The following is a 16,816-nucleotide window of genomic DNA, read 5'->3' as shown; positions in this document are numbered from 1 at the left end:
TCCATGCCCGAGCTTCGGCAACCTTCACATGACATGTCTAACCCCCGTCATCCGTGTTGCCTAACTCCGGCACCTATATCTTAAACTAGGCTAACAACACATCTCTCTTTTTTTTTATAAAAGATCCCTGTGTCATTGATGATCTTATACCTAAACTAACTTAAACTACTACAAACATAATCTGTTAAATGAACCGGTTTCTTCACAAGTCTTTTTGGCCTGCTAGGCTTTACGCACTCAAAGTTCGATACACTATCACTTTTATCCTGACCCGATGGAGGTAAAACATGATTTCCACTTTGTTCGATTTTGTCCGGAAATACACTGGGTCCCCCCTACTACTTTCCTCCATAATTTTACCCTGTATGTCACCATTGCTTTGATTAGAGCAAGGAATTAGCTTTGTGTTACTAGAAATTGGCGGAACATAATCATTTGAGGATTCTGGTTGGGTGCTCAATACAGGGAAGCAGTAGGTTGCATGAATCAAATGCCATCTATTTCTTCTAAAGTTCCCAGTTTCAGTTTCAATTATATAGGACCTGGGTTCCTGACAGATCGCACCAACTTGCCCATATTTTCTGATATCAAGCACCCACACAGAATCACCAACCTTAAGAGGATCTAAATCCTTGGCATTGTGTCGCTTATTGTAGTTTTTCACTTGTTTATCCTTTATTTCGTTCTTTTTATTTTCAGTGTTTGGTTCTTTTGAAAATTTTAATAAGCTTGGAAGCTGGGACAAGTTAGATCTTAATTTTCTATTCATTAATAATTCAGAAGGTGAAACACCACATTCTAGGGGTGTACATCTGTATGCTAACAATGCCAAACTTAGGTCCTCTTTTTTATTTTTCTGAATTAATCTTTTTGCAATTTGTACAGTGCGTTCCACTCCACCGTTGCTCTGTGGCCAGTGTGGACTGCTCGTCTTATGAACAAAATTATGTTCTTTTGAAAACTTTATAAATTTTGATGAAAATTGAGTACCACAGTCGGATCTAACTTCCTCTGGGATACCATAACGAGAGAAAATATCTTTAAGTTTAGGAATAATGGCATCTTCTGTCATATTGGTTAAAGTAAAAATTTTAAACCAATGTGAAAATTAGTCAGTGGCAATCAAGTACCACTTATCATAACATTTAAACAAATCAACCCCCAGTTTTTGCCACGGCCTTTGTACAGTATTGTCTTTATGAAATGTTTCTCTATGATTTACTCTGTGTTCAACACATTGGGGACAATGTGTGACAAGGTTATTAATCTGGGATGACAAACCCAGCCACCAAACGCTCTGTTTGGCACGATCTCGACATTTTACAATTCCCATATGACCTGTATAAATAAATTCCAACACCTTGAGTTGAAGACTCTTAGGAATGATTATGCGAGACCCTTTTAAAAGTAATTGTTCCGAATAGGAAATTTCATATCTATATTGATAGTATGGCAACAATTCAAATGGCAATTTAGATCTTTCAGGCCAAGAAGACAAAGAATATTCTTTTAGTTTTTTACAGATATATTCATTTTCTTGTTATGCTTTTATTAAATTCAAAAAATAATCTTTAATTGGTAAATTATGAATAATTGACTGCACATGTGCTGCAGTTTCTGCAGTTAGTTCTTTATTAGCTAACGTATCTGTTTGTAAAGGGGCCCGACTTAAAGTATCTGCTACAATTAAATTTTTTCCCGGCGTGTAGATTACAGTATACTTGTATCGCATTAAGCGCATTCGAAATCTTTGCAAACGTGGCGTTAACTCGTCTAAATTTTTAGTTTGCAGAATTGTATGATCTACATTTTCTTGAAATAGACATGCACCTATACCAAAACAACTTGAGTCTGCACTAACAATTATGGTTTTATTAGCATCAAAAAACGCTAGATTTGGATGGCTCTCTAACTTTTGTTTTAAAGTGCTGAAAGCTTTATCTTGTGCTGGACCCCACAAAAAGTTAATATATTTTTTTTAGTAAGTGTGTTAATGGTTCAAGAATCTCAGATTTATTATGAATGTATTTTGCAGCAAAATTAATCATACCCAGCCATCTTGACAGCTCGGTCTTATTTTTTGGTTCAGGAAAATCACGGATAGCTTTAACCCTATCTGGATCAATTAATATCCCTTGCTCAGAGACCATACGACCCAAGTATTTAGCTGTTTTTGTTGCTATAGAGTATTTGTTTTTATTTAGTGTAATACCTTCCTTATGAAGTTTTGTTAGGACTGTGTTCAAAATATTGTCATGTTCCTCTATTGTCCTTGCATGAATAAGAATGTCATCTATATGGACAACACAGCCTTCAATGCCAGTTAAGATTTTTGAAAATCTCATAGTAAAATACTCTGGGGCACAAGATATACCAAATGGAAGCCTTTTAAAGAAAAATCTGCCAAAAGGTGTTATAAAAGTTGTTAACAACTGACTTTCCTTATTCAATTTTATTTGGTAAAACCCACTTGTGGTATCCAATTTTGAGAAGAATTTAGACCCTTTCAACTGTGCTAGTGTATGAGATATTTTCCCGAGAGGAAAATGTGACCGTAACACGTTTTCATTAAGTTTAGTATAGTCACCACAAAGCCGTACACAATCTCCCTTGTCCACACAAACAATTGGGCTGACCCAAGAAGTAGGATCTTCAATGGGTCCAATTATCCGTAATTTTAGCAATCTATCAATTTCAATTCTTAATTTTGGTAACAGAGGTAAAGGAACAGTTCTTTGAACGCTCTGTACATAAGGTTTAGCATCTGGCTTAATTCTAATTGACATTTCTATTTTAAATTCACCTATATCACTAAAAATACCAGGAAATGTTTTAGCAACAGACTCTAAATTAAATTTTGAAAACATATTAGTACTCTTAGATTGATTACAATGAACAACACTGCAACTGATTTGATTTACCTGTTTAAGCTTACATTTAGAAAAATTTAGAACAATAAACCTAATGATTGACTCTCTGCTTAATATAGGTTGTCTCAACTTCCTAATACAATATATTGTTTCATCATTTGTAAAAATGGTCATAAGTAAATTTTATATGTAGCTTACCCACTGTGTCCAATTTATGATCATCCGCTGCACCAATTGCATCACATGCCACAATTTTACCCATATATTCTGGAGGTAATTTTTTATAGGGAAAACAGTTAACATCTGCTCCTGTATCCACAAAAAAAGGTATCTTAAATTTGTCATCCAATAAGATGTCTACATACCAACGATCCTTCTTGTCTAGGTACACTTGGCCAATAAAGGAATCTGTATGTACCACTTGATTTACTGAATCCCTTCCTTCGTCGTCTGTACTACTGCTACTGGTGGACCTTGAACACTTAACAGTTCTGACAGCTTTCTTCCTGCACATCACACTCCAATGATCTCTACGTGAACAAGATCTGCATTCAGAGAACTTGGCTGGACATTTCTCCCTATTTTTACATGTAGGTATGCCACAGTATCCACATCTGTAACCTTCCTTAACTTTCTCATGAGTTGTTTCTTGTTTAGCAAAACTCTTACCTTGATGTCTTTTATCACTACGCTCCCTGTAGTCCTGTTTAACTGCACTAACTGACTGCTCCTGTCTCATAATTCTATTTAGACTATCTTGAAGTTCAGCTTGGCGTGCTATTTGTATTGCCTTCTCTAGTGTCAAACCATCATTTAGTTGCATTCTTTCGCTCACCTTTTTATCAGCTATTCCGATAACAATCCTGTCACGAATTAACTCATCTTTAAGAGCTCCATAGCTACAGTGCTCTGCAAGAGTATGTAGACTTAAAATAAAGTTTCCCACAGGTTCTCCTGGCCTTTGTACCCTTGAATTAAATTGAAATCTCTCAAAGATTGTATTTCTTTGGGGAATAAAATGATTGTCGAAAATCTGCATTACATCTTGAAAGGATGCATTCTCCCCTGGTTGATTTTGAAGTAAAATATCTTCTGCTTCATTTCCCATTAAATACAACAATAGGTCTAGTTTATCCTTGTCAGATTTTTGTCCAAATCACAGACATATATCTCTCTACTCTTTTCTTCCATTGGTGCCATGTCTGGGGCTGTGTAAAATCAAATTCGCTTGGAGTCGAAATGTTCGCAAACACTTCTTTATTTATTTGGATAGGTGCATCCATTTTAAGGATTTTAGGTCCCCTCTGATTTATAGGTTATGCATAAGATTTGCACTGCTGTCACGTTCGATCACTCTTTGCTTGTTTAATGTTAACAAAATAAAGCACCAGCTGCCACCATGTCGTGTTATCGAAGAGGGGTTACAAATAATAATCGTTACTTCACATAAACATCAGTTTATTCTCAACCCTAAAACATACATCCATGCCCGAGCTTCGGCAACCTTCACATGACATGTCTAACCCCCGTCATCCGTGTTGCCTAACTCCGGCACCTATATCTCAAACTAGGCTAACAACACAGTTACCACAGCCTGTTAATTCCAATAGAGATTTCTCACTATGTTAATGTCATTTTTGTCGAGTCCTTTACTCTTTAGATATTCAATTAGAATGTTATGTTTAACTTTGTCGAAAGCTTTTTCATAGTCTATAAACGCAACGAAAAGATCTTTTTGTTGGTCTCGACATTTTTGGGCAAGAGTTGTAAAATTATACAGAGCTTTCACTGTTCCGAAGCCATTACGAAAGTCAAACTGTTTATTACTCATATCCGCTTCGCACTTTCTGAATATTCTTGCATGTATAATCTTTAAAATTGTTTTTGGGTAACATTAAGCTGATTAATCTATCTATAGTCATTACAATATTTGGGGTTCTTGGTTTTTGGTAGCGGAACAAAGGTCGACAGCAGCCATTCTGTAGGTATCTCACCAGATTTGTATATGTTGTTAAAGAGTATAGTTATTGCACTTAAATTGACTTCGTCTATAAGTTTAATCAGCTCGATATGAACTTCATCTGGTCCAGGGGCTCTGCCAGATTTGGAGTTGTTTATAGCATGTTGGACTTCAGATTTTAATATTATTGGAGCTTACTCGTTATCAATTTGTGTTGGTTCCGTTCTTTTGTCCACGAAAACATCTTCAATATATTTAGTCCATGCTTCCTATAGTTCGATTCTATTCCGTGGCCTAAGGTTTCTTTCATTTAATTCTTTTGTCAACTCTACCCACATAGTTCGGTGGGGTTAAGTCTGGACCTCGGAAAGGTCACAGAAGAACATTATCATGAGTTTCTTTCAAACATTCTCGAACAATTCTATCGTATATACCGGGCAATTGTCATGTTGGAAGATAAAGTTATTATTAGGAATCTCTGGATCACTGATGGCAACATTATGTTCTCAAGGATATTTTTTTAATTTGATTTTTCTTTTATATGAGATCAAACGCCTGGGCCTGCAGCACATATCCATCCCCATGGCCGAGAATACTTCACTATTTCTTAAATAATGACTATAACCTTTATCAAACCTATTATTTCTCGGCGTATAAACCCTTGTTATATGGTTGAAACACTTTTCCATTGGAAAATGCAACGTTGGACCAAAATTGTCTTAACGGTTTATGAATTCATCACAAAATGCAACTCGTCTTCTCTTGTGATCCTCAGTCAAAAAAGGTTTCCTTGCTTGCTGCTGCAATGCTGCTCGAAAATACTTGGCTAGCTTTTCGAGCTGTGGCAAAAGGAGCTTCCCTCAGATGTTGTACTACCACCTCATGTTGTTGCTTTGTGGAGATCTTCCGTCATCTTGAACCACCCAACCCTGCTATAAATTCAAAATGATCCCATCTTAGTTTAATTTTCCATTATGAACATATGGCTCACGTTCAAATCCGCAGCAACTAGCCGTATAGACTATAGACTACAAGCCCATGGGAGGTTTTTAATGGGTCATTTGACGCTAGCGTGAATCACATATAAAACAATAATACAATATGTAATAATATCTTTAGAAACTATGCCGTCAATTCTTATCGGTACATGTGAGTCACAGGTAAGATAAACTTACCACTCAAGGGGTAACCACATTTATAACTTAGGTAGGTTATACAAAAAGAATAACCTGCGACCTAATGCCGTACAAAAATATTGGTACCAGGAGCAGGTAAATTTTTTTATTTTCGGAAAAATTTTTCCTCATTTTCGACAATTTGACACAATACGGCATTCATACACAAAGTTTCGGATCGGTATATAGATTAATTTTTTTGCAACGCTGCACATTTCGATTGGTCAGGTTGAGAAATCTAATGCCCAACCCTTCGTTCGAACCCACATGCTTTGAGTACCGATAAGAATTAACGGCATAGTTTCTAAAGTAGTTATTACATATTGTAATATGGATTGTGATTCATGTTGTTTTGAACCTTAAAACGGACCCTTTAAAAATGTCCCATGGGCTTGTAATCTATTAGTGACCAACCTTCTTCGAGTTTGGCAATTGCTCTTGTCTTGTGCGCATCATTCAAATGCATTCGAGTTATTTTGTAAAAGTTTAATAGCTTCTTATTTTATTTTTCAATACACGTGAAATTTTTGACATTTAGCAAATCCGTAAGACACTCTGATTTTAAAAATGAAGATGTAAACTATTCAGTGGCCGCATCTGTACATGTTTGTACCATATAAGCAGCCGCCCATTCTAATTCTGTCTAATTTTGTCCCTTCTGGGTATTCCCAAAGGATACTTTTGTTAAAGTTTCATCAGCATATTTCCAATTTTGTTATTCTTCGTTAATATCTCTTTCGTTTTATTTGTTTTCTAATTTCCCTATCGCCTTTTATGTTGTATCAAATTTAACTCAAATGTATTTATAGTTCTTATTTCTTCTGTTTCTATCAATATGTTTTCTGATTAAGCTCATATTGAAAAGTATTACATTTTTTGTTTCTTAACTCTATATTTTGTATTCTTCGTGTAGTTTCATTGCCAAATATTAAAGTTTTCTTGTCATTGTAGTCCTGTTTCATTGTAATTTCCTTGTTATTCCCTGATATGACTTGGTTATTTGTAAACTCCTATATATAAACTTCTCTCCAAGCTCGATCCCCATTCCATTGCATTTTTTCTTCCAATGGATTAATGCTCGTACCGAATATATGTTTAACAATGTCAGTGAGATATAGAACTTTTAGTCCAGACCTTTATTTACAGGGATACCTTTGATATATTGTTACGAATTTTTAAAGTGAATAGTTCTTATCGCTCGGTATATTTTTGCACGGACCTGAAATAATATTTAGCGTAACGCTACTAACGTTTAATAAACGTCATTTTATAATTTAGTAATAAGTAGACACTGGCGATATTTTGCATGCCGCAAAAGACAGACGTCTGGCCTTAAGATAATTCGCCAACGCACTATAGGTGCACGGCACTATAAGAAGAAGAAAAATAAGTATACATAAAATTTTATTAACCAACATATAAGGGGTCATAAAAAGTATTGACTTCTGTCGGCACTCCTTAAGTGCCAAGCGTTTTTGTTCTTGAGTTTGACCCAGTTTAGTGAATTTTAAGGGCTTTTAGTTACTTGTAGTATCTTCTATAGCATTTTTACAGCAAATTTAAATCTACCAACATAGGTGAGTTTTCATGTTGGTATCTCATCGTTTTTTTATTAGTTGTTTGAAGCACAAGATGTTGTTAGGACAAGACCTTTCAACTCTGAAGTCAAACTGGCCTAAATCCGTATATGATTTTGATGATTATCTTACAAAAATGTATTAAACGTATGCCATTATTAGTTTTTGATTCCTCGCCATGCTTTCGAATGTTTTTTTCGTGTTTTTTCCGGTCCTGGCGTCGTTATCTCCCAAAATACATATGCAAAGGGTTAAGAAAAATCAAACAAATTCTTGTATACTTTCAGTCTTATTTAACAATTTACAACAATATTTTATTACAGTTTACAATATTTAAGCAAACTCAATTACCAATAAGTGTTATGATATATTAGTGTAAAATAATTAGTATCAATTTTGTTAGAGTGCTTTCTGGTGGAAAAAACAAATAATCTAAAGGATTAGAATATGTTATAACATTTTCACTTTTGCAATATATAGATAATAGATGACTACTTTATCAAGAGAAGATGCTATGTACAGTTATTAATATATAGGCATTTACAACTTTTTATTACAAGTATATTGGGAAATATTTTTGTGTCCAATATGAAGAAAAGATGTATGGTAGGATGTGAGAAGAACTTATCTCTCTCTCGCTAGGTCTTTTTGACTGTCCTACTTTATCATTTCTCTTAGGATTTTATATCACTCAAGACATATTTATTTTAAGTATTTCGTTTATTTCCAAAATAAACACCACTACTGTGCGTTAGGAATCTGTAATTTATTTCATAGCAATGAAAAGATCATTTTAATATATTTATTACGGGGTGGTATTATCTGTAGAGTGGACCAACAGAACATATTTAAGTGAGAGTATGACATATGTTTAGGATGCTTAATAATGATTTATTACTCTGCGATATTTTTTACATACTTTAGGCACATATTCCTCACATTCTGGGCAAGTGAGTTCACCCACTATTAAATTGTTGCTCCAAATATGGAGGAGATTTAATATTCAATGAGAAGCTAACGTAACAGTAGCGCCATCTCTTAGAAACATTTAATACATACTCGTCCTGTGACTACTGTGCCTTCAGAAAACACCCAACCTTTATTCTGATGTAGTTTTCAAAAAAACTTCAGAACTCATTCTGAGCCGGAATGAACATAACACCAGATCGGAGATAGGGTATTAAACAACAATAGAAAGATAGAAGATAGGATACGAGGAAAGCGATGGATGAAACTATAAGGCAAATAAAGACACGAAACAACACATTCTAGAGAAAATCATGACAAATACAAACATCCTCCAGAAATTGCAACAGAAAGTCGTTTACCATCTATAATGTTTGGGAATAAACTACAGTAATAGTAAAAAATATATTATTTTAATTTTTATTGACGTTTATTCTCAAATATCAAAAATAACAGTGTAAAAGTGCAACAAGAAAATAGCTTTGGAACTATATTAGCAAAACTAAATATATGCTAATTTTTCGGACAAAAAGAATTTTCAGAGAAAAAGACTAAATAGGTATATTTTGTGTAGTCACCTAGTCTTATATATTGCAAAGATAGATTAAAATTTAACTCCTAGGCCGGGTTTCTAATATCTATTTAAGGTTTATTATATTATCAATATATATCACATTGGGATTTACATCATGTTTATCAACATAGAGGGCGCTATTTAGTTTTCTGATTAGTTTTTCTGATATTATTTCTGTAAAACCAGAAAAATCCTATTTTTCTATTATTTTCACACCCTGTATATTGATAACAGAAAAGTAATACACATTGTTTGACTAAAAGACTACAACTTAACATATTGAAAAAATGTACATGCTAGAATATGTCTAGGTATAAAAAAGTTTATATAAATAAAAATTCGTTGAATAAAAGAGACCTATTTCTAATGAACATGTAGGTTTGAATAAAAACAGTCATTTTTTTCGAAACTACTACACATTTAGTATAATATTACAAGGGACACTAAACTCATTGTTATCATAACTGGATTTTTAAGCTCACGTTTGAGTATTAACATATTTACTTCAATTTGGCAAGCAATAATCATAATTTAGGATTAAGGTTGATTACTAGAAGCTTACTTAATCAAATTTATTAAAATTTTGAAATCTGTGGAGTAGGTACCATTTCGACTTTTCTTTTCAGCTAAATATATCTACTATATATAAATATTTAAGGTTTTATTACACTTATCAGTCATTCTACTACAGCATTTTGTGATAATGGCAAACAAAAAGATTCAATTTTTTTTTTAAATAACGGGTATTATATTTCTTTTGCACTTGTTGCTTAAGTAACTAATAAAATGCTCTGTCGTCATCGCTTGAATAGACAAAAACAACATACAATACTTGCGAACCAGCGAGCATTTTAGGCAGTTTATGTATGAAAACTGAGCCAAATTCTAATTAACTAAATGATGTAAAAACAAATAGAGAACAGAATACAAGGTGAATTAAAGAATCAAAGATACCTAGGTATATAAAAATTGTATCAGAGAGTAATGTATAGTATTAGAGAAAACATTGTTCCTTAGGTTTCCTTAGAGAAACAAAGAAGAAAAGTATCAATGTTAGTACAAAAAAAGTTTTCTAAGTAGTTCTAGTCATCAACTTTAATTTAGTTAGCTAATAGAACAATCCGTGTGTTAATACTCTCTAATTACAGAAATCAACTATTCAACAATAACATACAATATCGTTAAGCAGCAAAGACAAGCAAAAAATATCGAATTAAGTCATATATCTCAAATGCATTATATTAATAATAATAGGTAGTGCCTGAACTATTTTTGTTTAAATTTCTTATAGGAAACCAAAAGTTATCAAAAATATTTAGAAAGAGTGAGTGATATTTCTCATTTTCTTCCGTTTACTCAGAAGTAAATTATATATCAAATAAAAATTAAGATTTTGGAACCAAATGATAAATAGTTTGCATTGTACATTGAAAACATCATATAGAAAATCCTCCGTACAAAATAAAATAGGAGGGGGGGCATGTGATAACGAAAGACACAGATAGACAGAAAGGGAACCTAAACAGGAGAGTGACACAAGGCAAAATAATGAGCCAATTATTTTTTATCATGATGATCCGAACTCTAAAGAACACTCAGAAAAAAGTGAAAGTATAAATTTGCTATTCTTGTGAATAAACAATAGGAGAAAAGGACATTACTTAATACTTGCAATAAACCAACATAAATATGTAAACTATCTATTGATCTTCAAACTAACGAATACTTGGTGTCATCTGTGAAAATAGCATCCGAAGAAGGCAGTACAACTTTGAGATCTATAATAAATATGAATAAATATCAGGTGGGATGAATGTAATATCCTACATAAATATAGCCAGGCTAAGATCAGCAAGACATGTGAAGAGCGAATAAAAAGTATCTTCATAGAGGAATGAAGTTGCAAATACAAGTAGGGGTAGGCTATGATTGAGCTGTAATAAGTTTTTAGATGTAGGTAATTCATATTATCCGGCCATGTACTGTTAATATTTTCGATACGAGAATTCGACTTAAAATTAGACATAGTATCTACACATAGCAAGAACAAAATACTTTATTCTAGATTATGTAAGAAAATTATGAGAAAATAAATATATAGTTGTAGCAAATACTGTAAATAAATTTTGCAGGAATATGTTTAAACACTAATTTCTGTCAAGAATTGAAACCTCAACTCAAGGAAAGAGATTCGTCCTAACACTATTCTCATATTTCGATGTATGTGTATTCATATTCCTTATTTTCGATACTTTTTGCCAATCCGACACAAACCATTGATAAAATTTAAAACAGTTCAACTTACTTTCTATATATTTCAAGCTATTTTTAATAATCACAGTTAAAATTGAAATTCGACTGCACAAATCAAACTTACCAACTAAATATAGGCGTACGCGGAAAATAGGTACAATGGGAGCGCAAATAAAGATGCATCCCTTGGGAAATCCGTTCATTTAAACTGTCTTTGGGTGTTAAGGACGGCTACAGCCGATTATACGTGATTATGGATGATCTTGAGCGACATCTTTTATATGAATATCTATTTCAGTTACTCAATTTAACAAAACTGAGCAATTCAAAGCATATTTTATTACACTCTTTTTGAGTGCTTAGTTCCGCTTGTTGCTGTTTATTGCCGCTAGTAGCAAACTTTCCGACAATGTTAACGTTTTCTCCCAATGAACGATATACATCCTTAGAATCGTACGCTTCTGAACCTACCATTGCAGCTAAAAGAAGAGTGTACCTTATTTTGGCCAACCGGTCTACGATATATTTAGGCAATATCAGTCACAACATTTCATTAAAATTTAACGCTTTTTTTCACAGAACTATCGGGAAATGACTTCAATTGTTCTTACAAAGGGTAACAAATATCTATACCTATATATTAAAAGCGAATTATTGGTCTTAAACAAATCGTTGGCCGTCTTATAAGAACAATTCACGAACATATCGTTCTATCAAAGGAATATTCTAGGTCAATTACTTCTCAAAAGGAGTTACACCATTTGTCGAATCTACATATATCCTTACTAATAACTGGCATAAAAAACTATGAGCTTGACATTTTTTATACAAAGGTAATTAAGAACAAACAACCCAAAATTTCATGATACAAATGTGGGAAAAAGGGGATTTTTATAAAAAAACAGATATGTAAAAGACCGAAAAATCAATTGTATATTTAAGAAAAATGTAACTTAGTATTTCTCAAAAATAAAATTATGCATATAAGATTAAATAATTAAATATATTTTTTTGGTTTGATCTACGTTTAGACTTATTATTAATTAATTTTCATATTTTTCTTGACATAACTTTTCCTGTCATTATTGTTAATTCTGTTTTTTCCTGTAAATTCTGTGTATTATCCACATTGTATTAAATAGTCATTCTTTATTTCGCTTCTTCTTTATTGCTCCTTTAACTGTGGTACCTAATTGTTCTCTTAGTTGTATGATAAATTTTCAAATAATTGTGAACTTTATTTTTATGTTAATGAAGATTCTCTAAAAATGTTGAGAGAAGGCTCTCGATATTTAAAAGAGATATTTTCACAACCTTATCAGGTGAGAAATGTAGATCCCAAAGGGACAATAGATTTTCTTAGAAGTCTAGATCTTTTGGAATAAAACATAGATGTATGCAAAAGGTTCTTTAGTGCGCAATGTGAACTTTTGAGTCTATATGACCCCTTTGATATCTACAAACAAAGAGCCTTTACATCAAGTCATCTTTGATTCATCAAATGGTGTAACTAGTTTCTGAAGTCAATAGTAGAAAGTTCCTTCCCTAATAAACACATACTAAAACCTACACATTATTCTTTAAATTGTAAAATCCCCACAGCGACGAAATCAACTAAAGTATAGGCGGAAGAAAGGTTCCAGAGTCGTTTAGGTTTGAGTCTAACTTGGTGATACTGTCGTGCAATCTAGTCTCTACTATTTTGGCCTTGACTTTATCACCTTTTTGTACAATGCTTTTGTAGTGGCCCCTCGAGTGACTGCTGCCGGAAGTGCTGCTCGATGAATGGCTGTCGTGGGATACGTTTATTTCCGAATGACTGTGGCGAAGTTCACCGGACTTTGATGAATGCGAACCTGCGGTAATCCATGGATGGCGCAAGGCTTCGTCAGGAGCCAAGCGCTTTTTTGGGTTCCAACTAAAAAATAATGAAAAAAAACATGAATAAATATTAGTTTTAAATTCTTAAAAGTTCATTTTATAAGACCAAAGAAAACGTTATTAACGAAAGTGAAAGCGTTTGAATTGTGGTGTTATCGGAAAATGCTCATATTCTGAGATATTAAAAATATAACCTTTAACTGGTCAAATAAGCCGTCGACACAGTTGTTTAAATCAGCGGTAGATAAGATTTTAATTTTGTTTTGTTTTTGGCCAGTCAATTTTATTACTGATAATGAATATGGCATCAGTGAACTACCTTTCAAATCTTTTTTGTGGTTCTTTACTCTTTATGACATAGTTACTTTATTAAATGTGGTTGTGAGTAGTTTGAGTATTTTATTTAATAGGTATGTCTTTATATTTTGTCAGTTCATCTTTATCAGAATAGTAGACTAGTTAAATATATCAGCTGAAAGTAAGTTTTAATGAAAATTTGTCAGTGTGAAAGCTCTGTCCGAAGTAGGTGCTGCGTTTGCTCATTGTAGAACAAAAATAAAAACGCATTATAATAGAGAATGTTGTTTTCTATTGTTTCAGCGCAATTGTCCAGATTTTTTGGAACATATTTATACACAACTATATCAAAACTCAAATCGGCTATGGTCTCAGTTAAGACCATCAGGTAAAAGCCGTTTAAAGCGACTAAACGTGTTAACATTAACTGTTAGGGTTTTAGCTTCTGTGTTTTCGCGAATCCAAAAAATATTTTAATCATCGCTTACCTTAAAAAATATACATATATAATAGATAATAATACTATATGAAATCAATTTATTGAATGATAAGTATGATGTTGTACGATTTATAAAAAAGGGAAGTTGTCATGTTCAGACACCGTAAGAGACGAAATAATAAAGATATTGATACAGTGGAAACCGATCAGAAAAAGAAAGACCCAGAACAAGATGAATCGATGACTGGAGGATGGCCTTAGAAAATTGTAGTTAAAATAATTGAGGATAAGTGCTTAGTAGAGGTCTGAATGAAATAAAGGGACAGTTAAAAACCATTTAGAGTTATAAGACTAAATAAAATAAAAAAGAAGATTGATATAAGTACGGCACGTCGCCGATATTTGATTTTGGTCTCCATTCTTCTTCTTAACGGTTAGTCATATCGTGATGTCGCGGGGATCGTGACGCAACGGAAAAGTCAAGCGTGACTCATGTCAAAAGCGTATTATGCTTAATATTGTTCTGAAACTATTTTCTTGTGGCATGTTAGATTAATTACTATTGAAATGGGAATAAGCCACAATTAAAGGTTAAAGTACGTTTATTAATGTTTCAATTTCCACTTCGGAAATCGTTCTCAAAATACAAACATTAGTGATGTTTGTATAAACTAATGTTTGTATTTTGAGAACGATTTCCGAAACGGAAATTGAAACGTCAATAAACGTACTTTAACCTTTAATTGTGGCTTATTCGCATTATGCTTGTAACGCATAAATGGCTTAACATACAGAGATTTGCAAGCCGTTACGAGATAGAATTTAAGTAATATAATACATCAGCTTAGAAAAATCAAACATGGCGATCAAACTTTATAGTACCTAACCTTTTACCGATTTAGCGAATATACTACGCTGTGGTGACAGAAACATCAAACATAACTTGTCATGTCAAAAAAGTACTGTCGACATACTGTACTATATACGGCGACAGCGCAGCGGTAGTGTAGTTTATATCAAAAATGATGAAACCATAATATACCAAACAGGGAAGTTATCTTATGTTGATCAGGCATAAAACAATCTAGACAAAAAAACCACTTTATTTATATAATTTATTAGTTCTTATAGAAACTATTAAAACTAATTTTATGTGTCAAAGATTATAGTTTGATTAGTTATGCTTTTAAATAATAATATGATTGTATGTGGTATTAATAAGTTTTAATATCGGAAATAATTAACTTACTCCCTTTATGACCCGTTCTTTATCTTTTTCTGTATTATAGTTCTCTTAAGGATTATAATTTTATTAGTTTGTGGTTGTTAAAACGTATACAGAGTGTTTCAAAAAGGTATGTCATAAATTAAATCACGCATTCCGGGGACAAAAATAAATTGATTGAATATAATTTACCTTAGTACAAAAGTGTACACGTTCATTTTGTAATAAAAATGAATACATTACTTTCTTGTTCTGAAAGCATTTTTCATACAAAAGAAACAACAAAATCTATGCGCAAAGAAAAATTTTAAGGAGGTTGTGTAGTCCTAAATCCCCCCAAACTTTTAAGTACGTTCAAATCAAATGAATTTTGTGGCATCATTAGTTTAACACATTATTTTTAAAACTTTTTTGCCTCTTATCACTTTCTCGAAAAACTAGTTGTTTCCTAGTTGGCCATAAAATTACAATTAGTTTCTACGGATACAATAATTACAAACAGTTCCATCAATAATAGTCGATAATTTGAAGCTATCATTTATTGTGTGAATAAGATTAATATTAAAAATTTTGATATTACAATGGCCTACACACTTCAGGAAATGGTAGATATGCATTTAACTTTGGGTAAGTTGAATCAGATTATATTATGATTTCAATAAACTATCGGGAATATCGTAGGTGAATGTCATGGAAATAGTACAGCAGCCGCAAGGCGTTATACAGTAAAATACTCCAATCGAAATACACCCGATAGACGATTATTTCTGACCATTGATCGTCGTTTACGGGAAAAGGGTACATTCCAACCGCAACTTGCTGGCAATAGTGGTCGTCTAATAATGGATGCAACTGATGGAGACATTTTAGAATTCATTAAAGAAGTCCCTGGAACAAGTACAGGGTAATAGCTGCTCAACTAAATGTTTCTCACGTAAGGGTTTGGAGGCGTTTGAAGGATCAGCTGCTTAAACCCTACCACTTAACAACGGTTCAAGAGTTATTGGTTAAAGATTATCCTAAAATGATTGGATTTTGCGATTTGTGGTTAATGGAAAACACTTGAAATGTTAATTTTATTAGAAATATTTTGTTTACCGACGAGGCTACCTTCAGTAGAAATGGAATAACAAACCATCATAACGAGCACATTTGGGCCGACGAAAATCCTCACGCCAAAAAAACGACTCATCACCAAAGGACTTTCAAAGTTAATGTTTGGGCAGGAATTGTGGATAACAATCTAATAGGCCCAGTATTTCTTCCCAACAATTTAAATGGTGATAATTATTTGCAGTTCTTGGCAAAAGATTTACAAGAGTATTTGGAAGAAGTGAATATTGCAATAAGGCAAAATGGCGCTCCACCGCATTACAGTAATGAAGTCCGGGAATACCTTTGCAGGCAGTATCCTGGTCGGTGGATTGGAAGGGGTCGTGACGCACCTATTTCTTGGCCATCCAGAAGTCCAGGTCTTAACCCCATGGACTTTTACTTTTGATGTTTTATGAAAGAGAAAGTGTATTCTGTAACAATAGAGGACCAACAACAATTGAGGATTACAATAATTGAAGCTGCAAATCAATTTCGTCAGAAAAA

The 16,816-nt window shown here is 33.1% G+C and overlaps 1 protein-coding gene and 1 long non-coding RNA gene across 4 annotated transcripts in view; one reads left to right on the top strand and one right to left on the bottom strand.

The window, feature by feature from the left end:
* Window positions 1-16,816, top strand: part of LOC140447774 (uncharacterized) — a 495,584-nt gene that overhangs the window by 4,124 nt on the left and 474,644 nt on the right. The gene's annotated exons all lie outside the window — the stretch shown is intronic.
* Dyrk2 (Dual-specificity tyrosine phosphorylation-regulated kinase 2) overlaps window positions 10,675-16,816 on the bottom strand; it is a 322,813-nt gene continuing 316,671 nt past the window's right edge. For all 3 annotated transcript variants that reach the window (XM_072540631.1, XM_072540629.1, XM_072540630.1), the window contains exon 11: window positions 10,675-13,293. In XM_072540631.1, the coding sequence (XP_072396732.1) occupies window positions 12,990-13,293 (304 nt within the window). In that variant the 3' untranslated portion in view covers window positions 10,675-12,989. The remainder of the gene's footprint in view (window positions 13,294-16,816) is intronic.

This window comes from Diabrotica undecimpunctata, chromosome 8 (assembly GCF_040954645.1).
Source record: "Diabrotica undecimpunctata isolate CICGRU chromosome 8, icDiaUnde3, whole genome shotgun sequence".
NCBI lineage: Eukaryota > Metazoa > Arthropoda > Insecta > Coleoptera > Chrysomelidae > Diabrotica > Diabrotica undecimpunctata.
The sequence above is the reverse complement of the archived record's forward strand: the minus strand, read 5'-3'. Positions and strand labels throughout refer to the sequence as shown.